Genomic DNA, 22380 nt, shown 5'->3' with positions numbered 1-22380 from the left:
TTTTGGTGTATCCTAAGCATATATACGGACATTATGGGGCAAATATAGAGTCCGCTATATTGGGAACACCTGTCTTTTCTATCCCTATTTTTTTTTTTACCAAGGAGCTCGCCGATGGCCATTACCTGGTTTTGAAAAGATAAAAAAACACGCCTCACCTTTCTGTGTTTGCCACCTGTCAGCGCCCATGTAAAAGGGGCCTTAGGGCTTGTACAAATATGCTATACGGTACACATGAGCAGTTTGACTGTCCTGCTTAAGCTGCAACTTTATTTTTTTTTTTTTGTCCCGTGGTGTAGTGAAAAACACTCGAAAACGTAACACCCAGTGCAAAAAAAAAAAGTGTGCAGACAAAAGTGAGTACACAGGGTGTACACATGGTCTCCCTTCGAAGAGCCGTGATCCCCTGGGGGGCAAGGCTCCTGACAGAGACTGGGGTACTCACTGACCCACCTTGCCAAAACCAGCCAAATTCCATTCTCTGGGAGGTCTGCCAAAACAGACCAACCAAGTACTAGGTGGGGCTTCCCCAAATGAGGACCCCATGGGAGGGGGAGAACCTGGCCAGAAAGTACAGTGACAAACACATATATAAGAATAGATAAGCGGAAGTGGACAAGTAATTGTGTTATAGTGAAATACAATGGCAGGCCCTTTGGCCAGAAGAAAAAAATTCCTCTGGTCCTAGCCAAAACGCCCAGCCCTAGAGGCAGGTGTAAAAAATGTGTGTACATGGTGCAGTGGCCATAGAGACAAAAATCCAAGGTGAGCTCCCCCACCGTGAGAATTAGGGCACCCAAATACTGCCACCCCAGGCCACATACACCTTGGGCTTCTTTCACAGCCCGGCCCTCAGCCAAACCAGTGCAGCTCCATCCCTACCAGGAAGGCATCAGAACTTAGAGAACTTAAGGCCCGTACACACTTGATGGAAATCGGACGAAATATCCTTCCGATTTTTCTCTCTCTTGCTCAGCGTTCGTAACCGTTTTTAGTTGACAGTGCATAAATGTTCACGAAATTTCTCATCCGATTTTTTTTTTTTGGGACATTTGTTCCTAGACTTCCGGGTTGTCAGCAACTTCAGATCACGCGCGTTCTTTCGTATCCGATTTTTCATGGACGTACTGCATACACATTAAACGAAAATTGGCCGTCTGGGGACGGACGAAAAAAATTTTTTGGTGTTTGTCCCTCCGTTTTTTTTTTCGTTGAAAATGGCGGCATCGGCTGCTGAAAGTTGTGTACACACTAGCCGAAAATCGTACGATTTTACCTCGGGCGGGAATTTTCGGCAGATTTTCTACTAGTGTGTACCCCACTTTAGGGAGAGCCTTGCCTACAACCAGGGACAAGCCTGGTACACCAGGCCAGAAAAGACTCTCCCACTGTCCCCACCGTTCCCAACTAAATACATCAGGAAAATACTAACTAACTCCCCAATTGGCAAAAGGGAGTCAGGGTTCTATCCTTAACAACTGGATAAGAACAGATACTGCACTTGATCTTAGCCAAAACTGCGGCCAGACAAGGTATTACACATGCCAAAATGTTGCTTCTGTTGGGCAGCACCCCCACCAAACACAACCCATTCAAGTAAGGGGCTGTACTGCAACTGTGCTGACAACATTTGTGTATGGGCATTACACGCAGTACAATGTTCTTTGTTAGAAACACACGATATTGGGCATCTTTTACAACACCTGTGTTGGTCCATGCAGTCCTAACGCATGGACAAATCAAAAAAGGTCTCGTCTTCACGTGTGTTGGTTAACCACTTTACCACCAGAGGATTTTGCTGTCTTACGTCTGGGCCACTTTTTGCGATTCGGCACTGACAATTGCGCGGTCATGCGACGCCCTACCCAAACGAAATTTACGTTCTTTTTTTTCCCACAAACAGAGCTTTCTTTTGGTGGTATTTGATCACCTGTGCGATTTTTACTTTTTGCGCTATAAACAAAAAAAGAGCGTAAATTTTGAAAAAATAACAATATTTTTCACATTTTTTTTATATGAAATTCCCCCCCCAAAAAAATGTAAAAATCGATTTTTTTTTAAATTTTTGGCCAACTTGTTTTCTGCTACCTATGTTTGGTAAAAAAAATCACAATAAGCGTATTTTGATTGGTTTGCGCAAAAGTTATCGCGTTTACTAACTAAGGGAAAGATTTCTGTCATTTTTGGTGTTTTTTTTTTTAACGAGTAATAGCGGCGATCTGCGTTTTTTTTTTGCGGGACTGCGACATTGCGGCGCACAGATTGGACCCTTGACTGACATTTTTGACACTTTTGGGGGGTACCAGTGTCATTACTGCAGTAATCAGTGCTATACATATGCACTGTTACTGTAAAAATTACACTGGCAGGGAAGGGGTTAATTTTATTGAAGAGGGAGGGGTTAATGTATGCCTGGTGCTTACTAACGTGTGTGGGGGGAGATGACTGAGTGACACAGGGACAGATCGCATGTTCAGCTATGCTGAACCCTGCAATCTGTCACTGCCTCCTTTGTGTAGACAAGTGGGCGGATCTCCACACTCGATTCCCCGACGATCGGGGAAGAGCAGCGGCGATCGCCGCCGCTCCTCCCCTGACCCGACTCCCGCTGTGAATGAATACAGCGGGAGCGAGCCTCCGGCGCCGCGCGCGCGCCGCCGAGAAAAGGAAATGTCTGGTGACGTAGTACTACGTCGCCAGACGTTATCGACCCACTTTGCCGCAGTAGTGCTCTAGTAAGCAGATGGCAAGTGGTTAAGACCATGGTTTACTGTAAACAAAAAAAAAAAAGACTGGTTGCATTTTTACATGGTGCTGCAGTAAATGCATTGAAGCTTTTTTTTTTTTTTTTTTTAAGAAAAAGGGAAAAACATGCACTGCAAAGCAAATCAAAACAGCTATGTAAAATTATGTCAAAGGGGTTGCATTACATGCAAGCTATGGTCTGAATGAGGCCCAATTCTCTGATTTCTTTATCAGTAGCAGCGTACTGCTTTTTAAGCCACACTGAACTTTTGCAGCGAAGAGCCATTTTCTTCTCACCCTATAATTTAATTCTTCCAGGTTGACATCTCTGGGTGTATCTGGGGCCCCCTGTTTTGCACTGTGGTTTTACCCACCTGACTATGGCTTCCTATAGTGGCTGGCGGGAGGAATCACATTGCACAGCAAGGGACATAGGTTTACCAAACGCATAGAAGTATGTCCAATGTGAAGGTTTTCTGAGAGAAGATTCCAGAATCGGTGGTGTGACAGGTAACTTTTAGGTCTTGCGCACACGGGTGCAGTAGAGGTGTACTATGTAATATTCTGGCTTTTTTTCTGAGCCCAGGTGTTGTGTACACCCACAGTGCTGTATCTTGGCCTAGGCCAACAAGGCCCAGGCCTAGGGCAGCACTTTGCAGGGGGGCAGCAAAAAAGCTGATGGGGCTGCACTGATATGCTGCCCTGATGGGCACTGATATGTTGCACTGATGGGCACTAATAGACTGCACTGATGGACACTAATATACTGCACTGATGGCCACTGATGAGGCAGGAATGATAAGCTGCACTGATAACGCAGCACTGATGGGCAATGATATGATGCACTGATAGGCTGCACTAATGGGCACTGAGAGGCTGCACTGGTGGCCACTGATGGGGCTGTACTGATGGTCACTGATGAGGATGCACTGATATGCTGCACTGATGGGCAGTAATGAGGTTGCATTGATGAGCACTGATGGGCACTGAGGAAGCTGAACTCATGGGAACTGCTGAGGCTGCACTGATGGGCACTGATAGACTGTGGTTGTGGTCTGTGGTTTACAGATTACAGGGCGGGTCATAAACAGGAAAGGTTGTGGCCTTTACAGGAAGGGGTGGGTCATATTTAAATTAGGGATGCCCAAGTTTAGTAAGTAGTTATCTCCTATCTCCGTAGACGACTTCTTGGCAGGAAACGCGTCAGAAAGGAGTGCCGCAACGTCATCACACATCGCCGCGGACCGCACTGCAGGCGGCCGCGGCTTCGTTCTCTCCATTACCGCACTACTTGCCCCGAATACAAGCCGTTTATGTAAGTGTAACCTTATTTAATATTAAAACAGTCTGTGAGGTATTACACCATTGTGAGGTTTTGTTATTTCTGGGGCACTGTGAGATAAGTCCGGACCTTGGAGGAGCCATATCCAGACCTAGGGATCATAGAAGGGACACCCACCACCCCTGTGAAGTGTATGTTTATGCCTACACCCAAGAATCATTCTGGTAAGAGGCACATCCTCTCATTTAGCGTGGTCTCGGTGATCCACTGTGGTTTTTCTATACCTGGATTTGTGCTATATTACGCCCTTACTTATTCATATTTCCGGTAAGGAGCCAATCCAGAGTTGGTGATGGGAACACCTGCACTTTGATTTGCTGTGGAGTTTTCACCAAGGAGTTTATTTTAATCACTATACCACTTGGACTATTTGGATTGGACTTTATATATTCTTTGCCAACCTTTTCTATAATTCTTTCTGCACTATTATATTGAAGAGTGTTTTATTCACTTTGATGTTCATTTGATATATTAGAGCACATGTAATATTTGTTGGTATAGTACTTACTTTGAATATCTTTTTATACCACTATATTTGTTAATCACATTTGTGATTTGTTTCCCTAATTCAGGGAACACTTTATATGAGTTTAGCGCACCTTATCTTTACAAATTTACCAAGTTTAGTAAGGCCTAGGGCAGCACAAAACCTAAATACACCACTGTACACCCACCTTTAGATATGAATGGCTCTGGCACTTACAGCCGGTAAAAAAGTATTGAACACGTCACCATTTTTCTAGGTGAATATAGTTTCTCACAAAAGTGAGTACACCCCTCACATTTTTGTAAATATTTTATTATGTCTTTTCATGTGACAACACTGAAGAAATGACACTTTGCTTCAATGTAAAGTAGTGAGTGTACAGCTTGTATAACAGTGTAAATTTGCTGTAACCTCAAAATAACTCAACACACAGCCATTAATGTCTAAACTGCTGGCAAGAAAAGTGAGAAAGTACACCCCTAAGTGAAAATGTCCAATTTGGGCCCAGAGTGTCAATATTTTGTGTGCCCACCATTATTTCCCAGCACTGCCTTAACCCTCCTGGGCATGGAGTTCACCAGAGCTTCACAGGTTACCACTGGAGTCCTCTTCCACTCCTCCATAATGACATCACGGAGCTGGTGGGTGATGGTGACCTTGCGCTCTTCCACCTTCCGTTTGAGGATGCCCCACAGATACTCAATAGAGTTTAGGTCTGAAGACATGCTTGGCCAGTCAATGATCTTTACCCTCGGCTTCTGTAGCAAGGTAGTGGTCATCTTGGAGGTGTGTTTGGGGTCATTATCATGTTGGAATACTGCCCTGCGGCCCAGTCTCCGAAGGCAGGCGATCATGCTCTGCTTCAGTATGTCACAGTACATGTTGGCATTCATGGTTCCCTCAATGAACTGTAGCTCCCCAGTGCCGGCAGCACACATGCAGCCCCAGACCATGACACTCCCACCACCATGCTTGACTGTAGGCAAGACACACTCGTCTTTGTACTCCTCACCTGGTTGTCGCCACACACGCTTGACACCATCTGAACCAAATAAGTTTATTTTGGTCTCATCAGACCACAGGACGTGGTTCCAGTAATCCATGTCCTTAGTCTGTTTGTCTTCAGCAAACTGTTTGGGGGCTTTCTTGTGCATTATCTTTAGAAGAGGCTTCCTTCTGGGACGACAGCCATGCAGACCAATTTGATGCAGTGAGCGGCGTATGGTCTGAGCACTGACAGCCTGATCCCCCTACCCTTTCAAACTCTGCAGCAATGCTGGCAGCACTCATATGTCTATTTTCCAAAGACAACCTCTGGATATGACGCTGAACATATGCACTCAACGTCTTTGGTCGACCATGGCGAGGCCTGTTCTGAGTGGAACCCTTCCTGTTAAACTACTGTATGGTCTTGGCCACCGTGCTTCAGCTTAATTTCAGGGTCTTGGCAATCATCTTATAGCCTAGGCCATCTTTATGTAGAGCAACAATTCTTTTTTTCAGATCCTCAGAGGGTTCTTTGCCATGAGATGCCATGTTGAACTTCCAGTGACCAGTATGAGAGAGTGAGAGCGAAAACACCGAATCTAACACCCCTGCTCCCCATTCACACCTGAGACCTTGTAACACTACCGAGTCACATGACATTGGGGAGGGAAAATGGCTAATTGGGCCCAATTTGGACATTTTCACTTAGGGGGTACTCACTTTTGTTGCCAGCTATTTTAACATTAATGGCTGTGTGTTGAGTTATTTTGAGGGGACAGCAAATTTACACTGTTATACAAGCTGTATACTTACTAATTAACATTGTAACGGGAAGTGTCATTTTTTCAGTGTTGTCACATGAAAAGATATAATAAAATATTTTCAAAATGTGGGGTTGTACTCACTTTTGTGAGATACTGTATATTTCTAAAGGTGCTATTGACATGAAATGTCCACCACATGTAGGTAACAACCCTTGCAATAATTCATACAAAGAAACTATAACTTTAAAAAGATGTCGCTTTACATAGGTGTCACACAGAAACATCTCATGAAGAGCTCTATCAAGACCTTTACAACCTTATTGTTGCAAAATGAACTGATGGCATTGGTAACAGAAGAATTTCCCAGTAAGCACTGTTGGGGCCATAATCTGGAAGTAGAAAGAACATAATTTCACCATAAACCAGCCACAACCTGGTGCTCCTCGCAAGATTTCTGACAGAGGAGTGAAAAGAATTATCAGAAGAGTTGTCCAAGAGCCAAGGACCACTTGTGGAGCGCTTCAGAAACACCTGGAATTAGCAGGTTGTTAAAGCGGAGTTCCGGGCACAAAATCTATGTTTTTTTTTTGTGCCCGTCCGCTAGTTCTGGATAACCTGAAAAGGAATTGGATAGTTAGGTTTTTTTTTTTTAAAACTCACCTTGTAATTGTAGATCGTAAATACTCACCTCAGGGTACTTCCTCCCTCGGAGCCGCGGCTCACCCCGTCACTTCCTGCCTCGCGATGATTCCTGGGAGCTGAACGTCATCGCTCCCAGGAATCAATGCGACGGCACCGGCCCGCACGTCATTTCGGGGCGACGCCGCATTCCCCTGCTAAACAGCTTCTGGGCATGCCCAGAAGCTGTTTAGGAATGCGGCGCCGCACCGGAAGTGACGAGAGGGGCCGGTGCGACGCATTCTGGGAGAAGAAGACGCGGAAGAAGACGCAGAAGAGGACCGCGCCGGCTTCAGCTGCCCACAAGAGAGATGGAAACGCTGTGGAAGAAATTTTATAAGTAAGTATTTCTTCTAAAAGGTAAGTGCGAACCGGGACAGATCAAAAGCTAGCCATTGTGGAATGTGCTAGCCCTGACTGTCCCGGGGGTATGCTTATTGAAAAATCACATCTGTGCCCGGAACTCCGCTTTAAAAAAAAAAACAATGAGTAATGCTCTCAACCGCCATGGTCTGTATGCACGCACACGACGCAAGACTCCATCGCTGAAGAAAAAGCATTTTGAAGCTTCTTTAACCACTTCAATACCGGGCACTTTCACTCTCTTCCTGCCCAGGCCAATTTTCAGCTTTTAGCGCTGTTGCATTTTGAATAACAATTGTGCGGTCATGCAACACTGTACCTAAACCAAATTTATGTCATTATATTTCCCACAAATAGAGTTTTCTTATGGTGGTATTTGATCACTGCAAGGTTTTTTCTTTTTTGCTACACAAATAAAAAAATACCGAAAAGTTTGAAAAAAAGAAAAAGTTTTTTTTGTTTATGTTATAACATTTTGAAAAATAGATCATTTTTTTTCCTGCACTGATGAGACTGCACTGATAGGCACTGATGAGGAGGCATTGATGGGGTGGCACTAATATGCAGCACTTATGGACACTTATAGGCAGCACTGATATGCAGCACTGATGGGCACTGATATGTGGCACTGATAGGTAGCACTGATATGCAGCATTGGTGGGCACTGATAGGCGGCACTGATGGGCAATAATGGGCACTGGTGGGCAGCACTGATAGATTGCAATGATGGGCACTGGTGGGTGGCACTGATAGATGGCACTCTCTGATGGGGAGGGCACTGAAAGGGTCCCTGAGCCCTGATTGCCATCCCTGGTGGCCATGGGTGGGCATCCCTGGTGGTCATGGGTGGGCATCCCTGGTGGCCATAGGTGGGCAGTTCCTAGTGGCTCTAGTGCCCCCCCAAGGGTCTGCACTGGCAATCAATGCTCTGATTACCAGCACAGAACCCCCCATCAGCAGAGCCGCCGATCGGCTCTCCTCTACTAGTGCCTGTCAGACACGAACTGAGGAAAGCCGATCAATGGCACTTCCTATTTACTATGTGACCAGCTGTGATTGGACACAGCTGGTCACATGGTAAAGAGCCTATGCCAAGATTGCCGTCTGACACCACACGATCGCTCCCCGCTGAGAGAGAAGGACGTCGGCTGTTGTAAACACAGCCGACCGTTCTTCTCCCTCAAATGATCACAGAGCTCCTGTATGGGGCAGTAGGCAGGACTGTTCCCCTTAAAACTTACTAACTATAAGAAAAGAGACCACCCATTTGTATAATTTTGGAATGAAAGAGGCCGCGGCCGTTTATTATTTAAATAATCATAAAATCAGAAACACTTTAAACTTTAATAACATCGTAAAAACCACAAAAAACAACCCGGTCAGCACGACCCAGGTTGTCATATCAGAATTCAATATTGAAATAAATCATCCAAACTCATAAACATAAACGTCCCCCTTCAGAAGAAGGGGACCCTAAAATAACAAACTGACCGCGACAATACCATGGGAGGGGGGGGGGGGAAGTTGAGAAGTCTTCTTTTCTTCTTCTGTAGGTGAAGTGTGAAGATCTGTTCCTGAGGAGATTCCTTAAATGACCTGGCTGGAGACCCACGGCCAATCGAAATCCTGGCCTCCCGGCGGGAAAAACCGGTTTAGGCAAGTAAAGGAGTTATTCTCCCCAGATACAGTGACCTATAATGTTATGATAACAGCCAATCATTTTAAATTCATCTTTATTATTGAAACTGCCTGACAACAAGCTCCAGCTAGGAGCCATGACTGTTTTAACACTACGCCTGCCACAGCCCCATAAACAAAATGGGCTATTGAGCCCATTTTATTTTTATGGGGCAGTAGGCAGGACTGTTCCCCTTAAAACTTACTAACTATAAGAAAAGAGACCACCCATTTGTATAATTTTGGAATGAAAGAGGCCGCGGCCGTTTATTATTTAAATAATCATAAAATCAGAAACACTTTAAACTTTAATAACATCGTAAAAACCACAAAAAACAACCCGGTCAGCACGACCCAGGTTGTCATATCAGAATTCAATATTGAAATAAATCATCCAAAAGGCAGGCGGCTCACGCCCGCCTGGCACAACCCCAACGCGCGGCCTCTTCCACACAGGTCCCCAGATTAACATTGAAAATGTCCAGACCAATGTCGGACAAATGGGTGTCATCAAAACGGTACAAACCGCTGGTACCACCTTCCAATTCTCTATGCCGAAAAGAGAGAACACCCGCCGATCGCAAGAGTTTCGCCAGAGCCCTGTTAACTCGTTTACGGATTCTTTCCAACGGTTTTAAAAAACAGTGCTTGAACCAGGCAAGCCTGGGAATTATTTCCGAAAAAAACACTATCATATTTGGATAGGATAACTTCAACAGCTGCAAATCGTCCCTAATCGCGAAAATGAGGTCGAGCGTTTTCGCCCTGCCCACATCGTTCCCCCCGAGATGGACGACTAGTACATCTGGGGGGGGAAGAAACTGCAACAACCTAAATACCTCTGGTCTGAACTCGGACCAGAGCATCCCTCTTTTGCTGAACCACTGGACACTAAAATGAGCAGGATTCAGGCCAACATGTTCACCATAAGGTCTTCTCCTGGCGCGTGCACGAGCCCAGTGCACGAAGGAATGCCCGATGATCCAAGTGTCCAGTTTTCGCCCTAAAAACATCAACAAACAAAATGAGGACGAATATAGGACTGGAAAGCCCCTGACTTCCACCTACCAATTCTTTTGAGCACCTGGTCATTCAATCCCAACCTCGCCGCTTCAGTAGCGGCGCCGATCCGAAATGAATGAGACGTAAACTTTTCATCAGCAAGGCCCAAACTAGACAGGCACTTTTTAAACACAGCAGTAAACTGATAGCCAGTCAATGGCCTACCATCGGTGTGAACAAACAAAAAATCGGAGCCAGCTGAGCGAATGGACAAGAAATCGTTCAACAGGCGAACTGGACAAACCGCCGAGCTCCGGAACCTGCATAAACGAAGACGCTTCCCTGCGCCCAACTGGTCCGTTTTAGAAAAACGAATCAGCACACTGCAGCTCTCAGCCGATAAAACGACGTCCGAAAAAAGTAAACCCGATGTCGACGATCTACTCGAGGGAACTAACTCGGAAATGCGCAACGCCGCAAAAAACATTAGCGAAAAAGCTGCTTGAAAAAGAACGGACTCGTAAACCGAAAAACAAACGGAAACTGTAATAGCACATAACCTGGTCAAAAGAGAAATCGTAATTGGTTTCCTTGAATCAGTGCGGAAGGTGGATTTTCGGTAGCCCTTCAAGGCTTGGCGTACCGCAAAAAATGACAGGCAGGAAGGGAAATTCTTTAATTTGACGAAAAAGGACACACCCGCCAGAATCTTATTTACGTGCGTCCAAGCATACCTCCTTTGAAATAAATAATTCAAAAAAGACAATACCAAATCTTCGGAAAAATTATCTGCAGGTTCGTTCAAAAATCGCAAGTGTGCTAACCAAAGCGACCATGCCGATTGGTATCCTGCCATGGTCGAAGGAGCTAAAGAATTAACGATATTTCTCGCGACTAAGTCTAAGCAATGGTCCACAGATGGGCCGGATACGGCCAGCTCGACTCGTCTGCCTCCGGGAACAACGCGAAAAAGCGCTCCATCTGCAAGCGAGACAAAGCATCGGCCAATACATTATCTCTGCCAAGGACGAAAGACGCCTTTATCCAAATGTTCAGTGACAAACACTTAGACACTAAGTATCTCAGCAAAGCGATAACAGGGGGGGACTTTGACGACAGACAATTTATCGCAAAAAGCACCCCTTTGTTATCCGTTCTAACCATTAAACGCTTGTTCCGGAAGCAGTCCCCCCAGATCTCCAGAGCCAGAACTACGGGAAACAGTTCCAGCAACACGCTATTGCGCGTGTAGCCCAACTCCACCCAACGCTGGCACCAACGATCAGCACACCAATGTGTGCGCCAGATAGCTGCGAAGCCGACTGAACCAGCCGAATCCGTAAAAAGACAGAAATCCTTGTCCAGGATGAACTCCTCCTGCCAAATACTTTTCCCATTGAAATCAAGTAAGAATTGGTACCACACCAACATATCCTCCCTGATTTCGGCATTCAAACGGACATGGGAAGAGGGAGACTTAAGGCCTGAAATCGCTGCATACAGTTTCCTGGAAAATAACTTTCCCAGAGGTATGACCCTGGAAGCAAATGCCAGCAAACCCAGCAGCGATTGCATCTCCCGCAAGGTAACCTTACGTTTACGGATCAAGTTCAGAAGACATACCTTGAGCTTGACAATCTTCTCCAAGGGGAGCCTGAACTCCATTGCTGCAGAGTCAATCGTGATACCTAAAAATTGGACGCAAGTTGACGGAAAAACCGTCTTTTCTTGAGCTAAAGGGATACCAAACTCTTTGCACATCGTGAGAAAACTTTCCAAAAGGCGCAAACAGTTTGGAGAATTGGCCGTCCCTAGGAATAAAAAGTCGTCCAAATAATGGACAACGTCATGAGAGGCACAAAAATCGGAGATGACCCATTCTAAAAAAGTGGCAAAGCACTCAAAATAAAAACATGACAGAGAGCAGCCCATAGGGAGGCATCTGTCAAAGTAAAACTTACCTGCGAATACAAACCCGAGGGAATTGAAGGCGTCCGGATGCACTGGCAACAAACGGAAAGCAGATTTAATGTCCGTCTTGGCCATCAGGGCTCCTCTCCCGAGCTTCCGCAACTTACCCAAAGCATCATCGAACGACGAATACTGTACGGTGGCCAAATCGTGACTTATATCGTCATTCAGCGACTCCCCAAAAGGGAATGACAAATGATGGATGAGTCTATAAGTATTAGGCTCCCTCTTTTGGACAATGCCCAAAGGAGAGATCCTAAAATCCCAAAAAGGTGGAAAATCAAAAGGGCCTGCAAACCTTCCCAATTCCAACTCCTTACTTACCTTATCCGCCCCAACCGATTCAAGGCCAGAAACCGATTTCAAATTATCAACCAATGTGCAACCCTGGCCGCCAAATCTAGGCAAGGGGAAGCCATCCCGAAAACCCTCAATTAGGAGGGTGGCCTTCCCCCTGTCTGGATAACGCTGGAGCCACGGGAGCATGGCGGTGAGCTTCACTGGGGTTACCGCTTTTTGGCACAGTACCCGCGGGCAAGTTCCCATGCCTTTTGAAGCATTTTGCAATGGGGTGAAACCCAGAGCAAAAGGCGCATTCGTGCCTGTACTTGCACGATCCAGGCCACCTACACACGGATTCGTTGTAGTTGAAACAGACGCCTTTGCGCAGTTGGAGGCCTGTGGCGGATGACTGTTGGGTCTGCTGATTTGTAAAGGGCTGTTTGGAGAATATCGACCTTTGAGGAAGAAAAAGATCCAACCAAAGGCCGACATCCTTTACTCCCCATTTTAACGCTGGCTGAACCGCCAGTTTCTGGCGGAAGGCCACGTCATATTGAAACCAAGCAGATCCCCCAAAGTTCTTATAAGCCTCCAGAATCATATCTGCATGTCTAAAAAGCCCGATGCTTCTCTCAGGGAATTTCTCACACAGCACAGAAGCAAAAATAAAGAATCCCTGAAGCCAATTGTTAATTGATCTGGAGATGGGGCGTTTCCTCTCATCCTCATCCTTTTTGTCTGACTTAGCCATAAAGTCTCTGGCAGATGGCAATAGCGACAATAGGTCAACAAAGTTGCCCTGCCAGATCATCTCCTTGACGGACTCAGACAAATGAAACCCCAAAGGGGAGACTTCACAAGCAATCGCCTCCCGCAGAGAAGTTTCAGGCAGATTCTGCGACTTCGCCAGCAGGTATGCATTGGACCCCTCAGAATGCAAGCTCTGAGGTCTAGTGGGGTTCTGAATTTCCAGAACATCTACAGAGGGGGCCCACACATCCCTTGGGGAAGGAGAAAGATGGATAGGAGTAGTGGGAACATCAGGAGGAGGAGCAGGCTGAGAGGAAACAGCATGTCTATCAAACAAGGATTTAAACTCATGAATGAAGCCATGGAGCAATCCAGCTAATGGCTGGAGTGCAGCCTCAGCGACAGCTGTAGCTAACATAGGGGGCTCAGTGGGTTGGGCAGTAAACAAAACATCCCCCCTTCGGGAGCTCCCAGCTGGCTGCCCACCCTCCAAATTTAAATCCCTGGCAAGAGGGGGGGCTCCCAGGGAGGGTACAGAGGGCTGAAGGACAATTGAAGGGGCCGGGACAGGGTGACATACATCTCTCTCACCTGTCCCCTGGTCCCTCTGGTCCAGGATCCTTCGGTCACTCCGCTCGGTCGCCGCCTGCGACCCGGATACTGCTGCAGATGCCGGCCTCCTGGCCGCACGATGTGTTGCGGGGGGAACCTGAGCACCCCCGGTGCGCCCGGTGTCAACCGGCGGGGAGTATCGATGGCGCGGAGTGCGCCTCCTCTTCGCCGGTCTCGCGTCCGTACCAGCTCTTCCGGGTATGGCGCGCGTGCGCACACCCCGTCCGCTGACGTTCTCCGGTCCCGCAGCCGATGACGTACTTCCTGCTGCAGCCGTTGCGTCACCCGATCCGCGTCCTCCGCTTCCGCCGGCTTCTTCGTACGAAGAGATCCCGGTCCGGTCTCCGCCCGACGATCCTCCGTCCTCTGCGGCGAGCGGCAGCTCGAGGCACCTCCGGAGCCACTCATCGCTTCCCGCTTCCCCGGCGCGCTCGATCAATCTCCTGAGGAGGCTCATCTTCGCAGGTAAGGACTGCAGTCTTCCCAAGAACTCCGAGGCTTGACCGATGCCGCAGATCCCCTGACTCCAGTTGCCGGACCGATGACCCGATTCCAAAGGAGGCTTGACCGACACCGCTGACCCGACTGTGGGGACTAGATGGCTTGACCGACACCGCTGAACAGGATGGCTTGACCGATATCGTAGCAGCTGCAGATCGGGGTCCCTCAGTCTTGACCGCACCGACGTCCTCTCTGGGGAAAGTTGAGAAGTCTTCTTTTCTTCTTCTGTAGGTGAAGTGTGAAGATCTGTTCCTGAGGAGATTCCTTAAATGACCTGGCTGGAGACCCACGGCCAATCGAAATCCTGGCCTCCCGGCGGGAAAAACCGGTTTAGGCAAGTAAAGGAGTTATTCTCCCCAGATACAGTGACCTATAATGTTATGATAACAGCCAATCATTTTAAATTCATCTTTATTATTGAAACTGCCTGACAACAAGCTCCAGCTAGGAGCCATGACTGTTTTAACACTACGCCTGCCACAGCCCCATAAACAAAATGGGCTATTGAGCCCATTTTATTTTTATTCCTTCTATATAGGATCACATGTCTCTATGGTCATTTCACAAGCCACACCCCTCCACAGTTAGAATCACTCCCCTAGGCTCACATTTAACCCATTGATCACCCATAGGGTTAACCCCTTCCCTGCCAGTGTCATTTTTAAAAGTAACAGTGCATATTTTTAGCACTGATTACTGTAGTAATGTCATTGGTACCCCCAAAAGTGTCAAAAATGTCAATTAGGGGTCCGATCGGTCTACCACAATGTTGCAGTCCCGCAAAAAAAATCACAGATCGCCGCCATTACTAGTAAAAAAAATAAATAAAAAAAAAAACCAATAAAAATGACATAAATCTTTCCCGTAGTTAGTAGATGCGATAATGTTTGCGCAAACCAATCAAAATACACTTATTGCGATTTTTTTTTTTTTTTTTACCAAAAATATGTAGCAGAAAACAAATTGGTCTAAAATGTTAAAAATTTTTGATTTTTAATTTTTTTTTTTTTGGGGAATGTCATATAGCAGAATGTGAAAACTATATATTTTTTTTTTTCCAAATTGTTGCTCTTTTTTTGTTTATAGTGCAAAAAATAAAAAGGTGATCAAATACCACCAAAAAGCTCTATTTGTGGGAAAAAAAGGACATAAATTTTATTTGGGTACAGCGTTGCACGACCACGCAATTTTCCGTTAAAGTAACGCAGTGCCGAATCGCAAAATTGGGCCGGGTCATTAAGGTGGCAAATCCTTCCAGTCTTAAAGTGGTTAATTTCTGAATTTATTTGTTTTGGTTTCTTTCTATGTATGGATTGCACGGGTTTTTACTGATGTGGTGAAAATTTAATGTCAATAGCATCTTTAGAGTCGGTTCACACTATGGCGACACAACTCTGTACTACTTCGGGGGCGACTTGTGAAGTCCAGTGCACCGTGACTTCGGCGCGACTTGCATGGACTTCATATAATGAATGTCTATGCAAGTCGCTCCGAGGTCGCCCCGAAGTAGTACAGGACCCTTTTTCTAAGTCGGAGCGACTTGTGTCGCTCTTATTAGAACGGGTCCTGTAGCGGTCAATGGACCACGACTTGTCAGGCTGACAAGTCGCCTGACAAGTCGCGGCAGTGTGAATCGAGTCTTAGAAATATATTTACCTAGAAAATGGTGATGTGTTCAATACTTATTTTACCCGCTGTATGTACACGTGCGTATTGTATACATATGCATTCCCTGAATGGCGACTTCCTGCATTTGGAGAATACAGCTGTGTGCTATAAGCAGGCGCATGACTCCGGCGTATATATGAGGACAGCCATTCATCTCTATGGCATACTTGCCAACTGTCCCTTTTTTCCAGGGACAGTCCCTGCAAATAGGAGCTTGTCCCAGGTAATTTATATTGTCCCTGGAAGCGCCTGTTAATCAGGCTGCCCATAGATGTTATGCAGAAGTAGTGCAGCTGAATGGGAGAATTATTCCAACTCTGCTACTGTGGCCTTAACTTTGAAATTCCCTTTTTAACCACTTTACCACCGGAGGATTTTGCTGTCTTACGTCCAGGCCACTTTTTGCGATTCGGCACTGTGCATATTTAACTGACAATTGCGCGGTCATGCAACGCCGTACCCAAACAAAATTTACGTCCTTTTTTTCCCAAAAACAGAGCTTTCTTTTGGTGGTATTTGATCATCTCTGCAATTTTTATTTTTTGCGATATTAATAAAAAAATGCAACAATTTTGAAAAAATAACAATATTTTTCTACTTTGACAGTTAAAAAATATCCAATATATTCAATTTTTGTCATATATTTAGGCCAAAATGTATTTAGCTACATGTCTTTGACAAAAAAATTCTCAATGAGCGTATTTTTAACCGCTTTAAGATCGGAAGATTTTACCCCATCCTTGACCAGGCCATATTTTGCGATTCGGCACTACGTTAATTTAACGGACAATTGCGCGGTCGTGCAACGCTGTACCCAAATTAAATTGACGTCCTTTTTTTCCCCACAAATAGAGCTTTCTTTTGGTGGTATTTGATCACCTGTGCGATTTTTACTTTTTGCGCTATAAACAAAAAAAGAGCGACAATTTTGAAAAAATAACAATATTTTTCCCATTTTTTTTATATGAAATTCCCCCCCAAAAAATATGTAAAAATCAACATTTTTTAACATTTTAGGCCAATTTGTTTTCTGCTACATATTTTTGGTAAAAAAAAATCGCAATAAGCGTATTTTGATTGGTTTTCGCAAAAGTTATTGCGTTTACTAACTAAGGGAAAGATTTCTGTCATTTTTGGTGGGTTATTTTTTAACGAGAAATGGCGGCGATCTGCGTTTTTTTTTTTGCGGGACTGCGACATTGCGGCGGACAGATCGGACCCTTGACTGACATTTTTTACACTTTTGGGGGTACCAGTGACATTTCTACAGTAATCAGTGCTATATATATGCACTGTTACTGTAAAAATTACACTGGCAGTGAAGGGGTTAATTTTTATTGGAGAGGGAGGGGTTAATGTATGCCTGGTGCTTGCTGACTTGTGTGGGGGGAGGTGACTGACTGAATCCTGCAATCTGACCCTGCCTGTCACTTAGGAGATCCGCCCGCTTTGTTTACAAACTAGATCCCCAACGATCGGGGAAGAGCAGCGGTGATCACCGCCGCTCCTCCCCTGGCCCGACTCCCGCTGTAACTGAATACAGTGGGAGCGAGCCTCCTGCGGCGCGCGCGCGCCGCTGAGAGAGGGGAATGTCTGGTGACGTAGGTCTAGGTCGCCAGACGATAACGAGCCACTCTGCCGCAGTAGCAGCACAGTGAGCCGACGTAAAGTGGTTAATTCCCTGTAATTCTCTCTTTATTGAGTAGACTCTATAATCTAATAAGTAGGTGGAGATTAATTATGCAGAGTGGGCGGAGTTTCAGGGAAGTGGGTGTGGTAAGTAATTGATAGCTGTGCTGCAAAGTGTCCCTTGAAATTTTTTTTAAATATGGCAACTATGCTATGGACGGTTATACAGAGCACCCAAAGAATGTCTCAGAAACAGAAAAGCCAGCTTTTTACATTGTACACCACCAATATGCCTGTGAGGCCAGCGTTTTCTTTTACAGCTTTTTGTTTTAAATGAAGTGACAATTTAGGAAACACATTTTCCTCAAATATCTTTTAATGTTTGTTTGGAAACACGATATAGCAACACTCTGCTTCCCTCAAAGACAAAAGAAAGGCTACAAACTCCATTTCATATCGCATGTTTGTACTGACTCTTTCATTATCAATAAAGTTTCCTGAAGCGCATCCCTTTTTCAAAATGGCGGCGCAAAGCTCCAGCACGGAAGGTATTCTTTCTATGTGGCACGTCGCACGTCAAGATGGAGGCCGCCCCGTCCATTGACGCTAGCGGGCGCCCGTTTTCAAAAGGGCGGCCGCGAAGTCTCGCGAGAAGGGCGGCCGCTGGTGAAAAAAGGTAAATTCCCGGCAGCCCACGCGCCGACGCTGGCATCTAAGGTTGCGCGCTGAGGTCGGGGGATGTTCGAGCAGCACGTCACGCAGGCCGGATGGAAGATGGCGGCTCCGGGGGAATATTTCAGTGTCGGTTCCCAGGTCTCATGCCGGACCTGCCAGGAAACTCGGCTACAAGGAGAGGTGGTGGCCTTCGACTACCAGAGCAAGATGCTGGCGCTTAGTATCCTTCTATGGAGTGAGAGGGAAGGGGAGAGGGGGTGGCTGGAGGCGAGGCCTGGGGCTGCTGGTTGGGCATGGGGGGTTAGGTGTGCCGGGGGCCTGGCAGGGAGGCTCTGTGTGCGGACCGGGCACGGCTGGGACATTCATCCGGGACCTCTATGGGGAGGGGACACTATGGCGACTGGCTAGAGGAGGGGATCGGATGCTACACTCAGCCTAGCACACATCTACTTCTATACACTCAGCCTAGCACACACATCTACTCCTATATACAGATCCTAGCACACACATCTACTTCAATACATCCCTATACACCCAGCCTAGCATACATCTACTCCTATATACAGATCCTAGCAGACACCTCTACTTCTATACATCTCTATACACATCCTAGCACACACATACATCCCTATACACAGATCCCAGCAGACACCTCTACTCCTATACATCCCTATATACAGATCATAGCAGACACATCTACTTCAATACATCCCTATACACTCAGCCTAGCATACATCTACTCCTATATACATATCCTAGCAGACATATGCACCTCTATACATCCCTATATACAAATCCTATCAGACACCTCTACTTCTATACATCTCTATACACACACCCAGCAGATATATACACCTCTCTACATCCCTATATACAGATCCTATCAGACACATCTACTCCTATACCCAGATCATAGCTGACACATCTACTTCTATACATCCCTATACACAGATCCTAGCAGACACATACACCCCTATACATCCCTATACACAGATCCTAGCAGACATATACACCTCTATACACAGATCCTAGCACACACATCTACTTCTATACATCCCTATACACAGATCCTATCAGACACATACACCTCTATACATCTCTATACACAGATCCTAGCAGACACATCTACTCCTATACTTAGATCATAGCAGACACATCTACTTCTATACATCCCTATACACAGATCCTATCAGACACATACACCCTATACATCCCTATACACACATCCTAGCAGACACATACACACCTATGCACCCCTCTATACAGATCCTAGCAGACACATACACCCTATAGACAGATCCTAGCAGACACATACACCCTATAGACAGATCCTAGCAGACACATACACCACTAAACATCAATATATACAGTTCTAGCAGACATACACCCCTAAACATCCCTGTATACAGTTTTAGCAGACATACACACCTCTACTCCTATACATCCTTATACACACATCCTAGCAGACACATCTACTTCAATACATCCCTATACACAGATCCTAGCAGATATATACACCACTATACACAGATCAGTGCATGCCCATACACCCCTACACACAGATCCTAGCAGACACATACACCCCTAAACATCCCTATATACAGATCCTAGCAGACACCTCTACTCCTATACATCTCTGTATACAGTTCTAGCAGACATACACACGTTTACATCCCTATATACAAATCCTATCAGACATTCTCCCCTATATACAGATCCTAGCACACATGCACCCCCTATACAGCTCTACAGATTCTATCAGGCACATGCACCCCCTAAACATTCCTATACATCCCTATATATAGATCCTAGCAGATACATGTACTCCGCTAAGCCCCAATTGCACAGATACATACACACCTATACAGGGATCATAGCATACACGCCTATACATCCTTATATACAGATCCTAGCAGACACATGCACTCCTATACAACCCTATACACCGATGCTAGCACACATACACTTCTATACATTCCTATATGCTGATTCTAGCAGACCCATACACCCCTATAAACATATCCTAGTATGCCTATACACGGATCCTAGCAGGCACACTCCTGTACAGGGATCCTAGCATGCACATACACCTCCTAGACAGGGATCCTATCAGACACATTTACCTCCTATATCCCTATACACTGTTCCTAGCTGACATACACCCCTATACATCCCTTTATACAAATCCTATCAGACATTCTCCCCTATATACAGATCCTAGCAGACACATGCACCCCTATACAGCTCTACAGATTCTTGCACACATGCACCCCTAAGCATTCCTATACATCCCTATACATTATTTGGAGCTGTGTGGTCCTTAGTGACCATAACAGATGGCACTGTGCAAAATCAGGGTCTTAAGGAGAAAGTCACCAGCACTCCAAAGAATAGGTTTTCACTTTCAACAATTTATTTCAAAACTATAAAATCTCATGGTTCAACATTCCAGGTGTATTGACCTGTATGACATGATGGCTTTGCAGTAAATTATTGAATGCTTGGCTTGTTGGGTGATGTTGCCTGATCTAGGGACGCTCAACGACTAAGCCCAAGCGGGGTGAAATGTCAGTTGGGGGGGCCCAAAATGTGTGGTCTGTAGTCTCTGTTGGTATACCAGCAGATGTGCTTTTGTTATCGTGATTGTTTCATGGAGTGATACTTGTTCTTGGCGGGGCTGGCACCAACTGTGGGAGGAGATCTGATGGGATGCGTTTTGAGTGGCTCTGTTTTTTACATGTTGCCTGACCTAAGATTATAATGGCTTCTGGTGATGGTTTGTTGGAGCTGTGATGGCTTTTTGGTGGTGGCTTTATGGTGTCTGGTCTGGTCATGGTTTCTGGTGTGATGGTGGGGCGATGGCACCTTACCCAGAGTGCTTATTGCTGCTGATGGATGGGGTGATGGTGCTTCACTTGGAACTAGCATTGCTTTTTTGTGTTGGGTGATTGTAGCCCTTAGTGCTTTATAGGAGCTCTACGGTCGTCCGTTTAGAATAATCCTGTAGACCAGCACCTTGGCACCCCAAATGTTCTGGAACTACTTTTCCCATGATGCGTAACTACACTGCAGAGTGCATAAGAATCATGGGAATTGTAGTTACAAAAACATCTGGGGTGCCAAGGTTCGCCATCACTGCTGTAGACCAAAACGCCACCTTTCAGCAGACAATGGAAGGTTTGTTCTATGGGACTATTGGGACTATGGGACTATGTATGAACTGTTACACTGGCTGAACATGCAGACTAAGGCTACGTTCACATGTGGGCATAGCAGATCACGGGCAGAATCGCTGCAAATCGCGGGACGCCTGTGCGATGCCCGGTGTTTTGCAATGGCACCCCAAACGCTGTGCGATGTTGCCGCGATTTCCGACTGCCGAATCGTGGTAACATCGCTCAAATAGAATTGCAGGATGCATGATGCACAAAAGAAGCTCTTGTACCTTTCTTGGGCGTCATCCGTCCCGCGATTCTGTTTGCACGATGTTACCGCAATTCGGCAGGCGGAAATCGCGACAACATCGCACAGCTTTGGGGTGCCATTGCAAAACACCGGGCATTCCACAGGCGTCCCGCGATTTGCAATGATTTGCGGATCGCGGGCAGAATCGCAGTGATTCTGCTGGTGATCTGCTGCGCCCACATGTGAACGTAGCCTTAGATTTTCTCAGAGGTGCACTTACAAAACTTCCCAGGAGATGATTTGTTTGGCCGGGGGGTGGTAACCCAGGTTGGCAGACTAAACACCTAATTTTTACATCAAATGAATATTGAACAGATTAGGCAATGATTATCGGAAGTCTGTGGACATCTTCCAATTCTATCAGCTTTTGAAGTGGTGATCTGGCCAGGCTGATATCCGAGCACCACGGACAGGTCAAGGCCAGGTGTAAAGGGGTGAGACGGTGACAACACGTACCGGCGTTATCCTGCCTGCAGCCTTTTATCTCTTCTCTTGGAAAATCATGGGAAAGAAGTCCTGCTGAGCTGGAAATGCTTGGAGAGCAGAAATAGATGGGGCTGTGCTAGAGCCAGATACATAGAAACTGAAGCTTGTCTCCTTTTGAGCCGATTGTATTTTTAGTGGATGTTCAATGACTGGCTTCTTATGACTCCCAATTTGTTACTGACTGGTTACTGAATTTGATACAAATGGATAGAGAATTGCTGTTGCTCGTGTATGCCTACCCCCAGAAGAATGGGGAATATTTGCTTTTTATTTATTTATTTTTTATTTTGTATTGT

The 22380-nt window shown here is 45.9% G+C and overlaps 1 protein-coding gene across 1 annotated transcript in view; it reads left to right on the top strand.

Moving 5' to 3' along the window:
• Positions 1-18141: 18141 nt before the first annotated feature.
• The window catches only part of LSM12 (LSM12 homolog), a 45241-nt gene continuing 41002 nt past the window's right edge, over positions 18142-22380 (top strand). The window contains exon 1 of the mRNA XM_082272972.1: positions 18142-18353. Within this exon, the coding sequence (XP_082129098.1) occupies positions 18197-18353 (157 nt within the window). The 5' untranslated portion in view covers positions 18142-18196. The remainder of the gene's footprint in view (positions 18354-22380) is intronic.

This window comes from Pelophylax lessonae (genome assembly GCF_965119305.1).
Source record: "Pelophylax lessonae genome assembly, chromosome: 11".
NCBI classification, from domain to species: Eukaryota; Metazoa; Chordata; class Amphibia; order Anura; family Ranidae; genus Pelophylax; species Pelophylax lessonae.
Note: the sequence above shows the minus strand (reverse complement) of the source record. Positions and strands in the feature narration are given on the sequence as shown.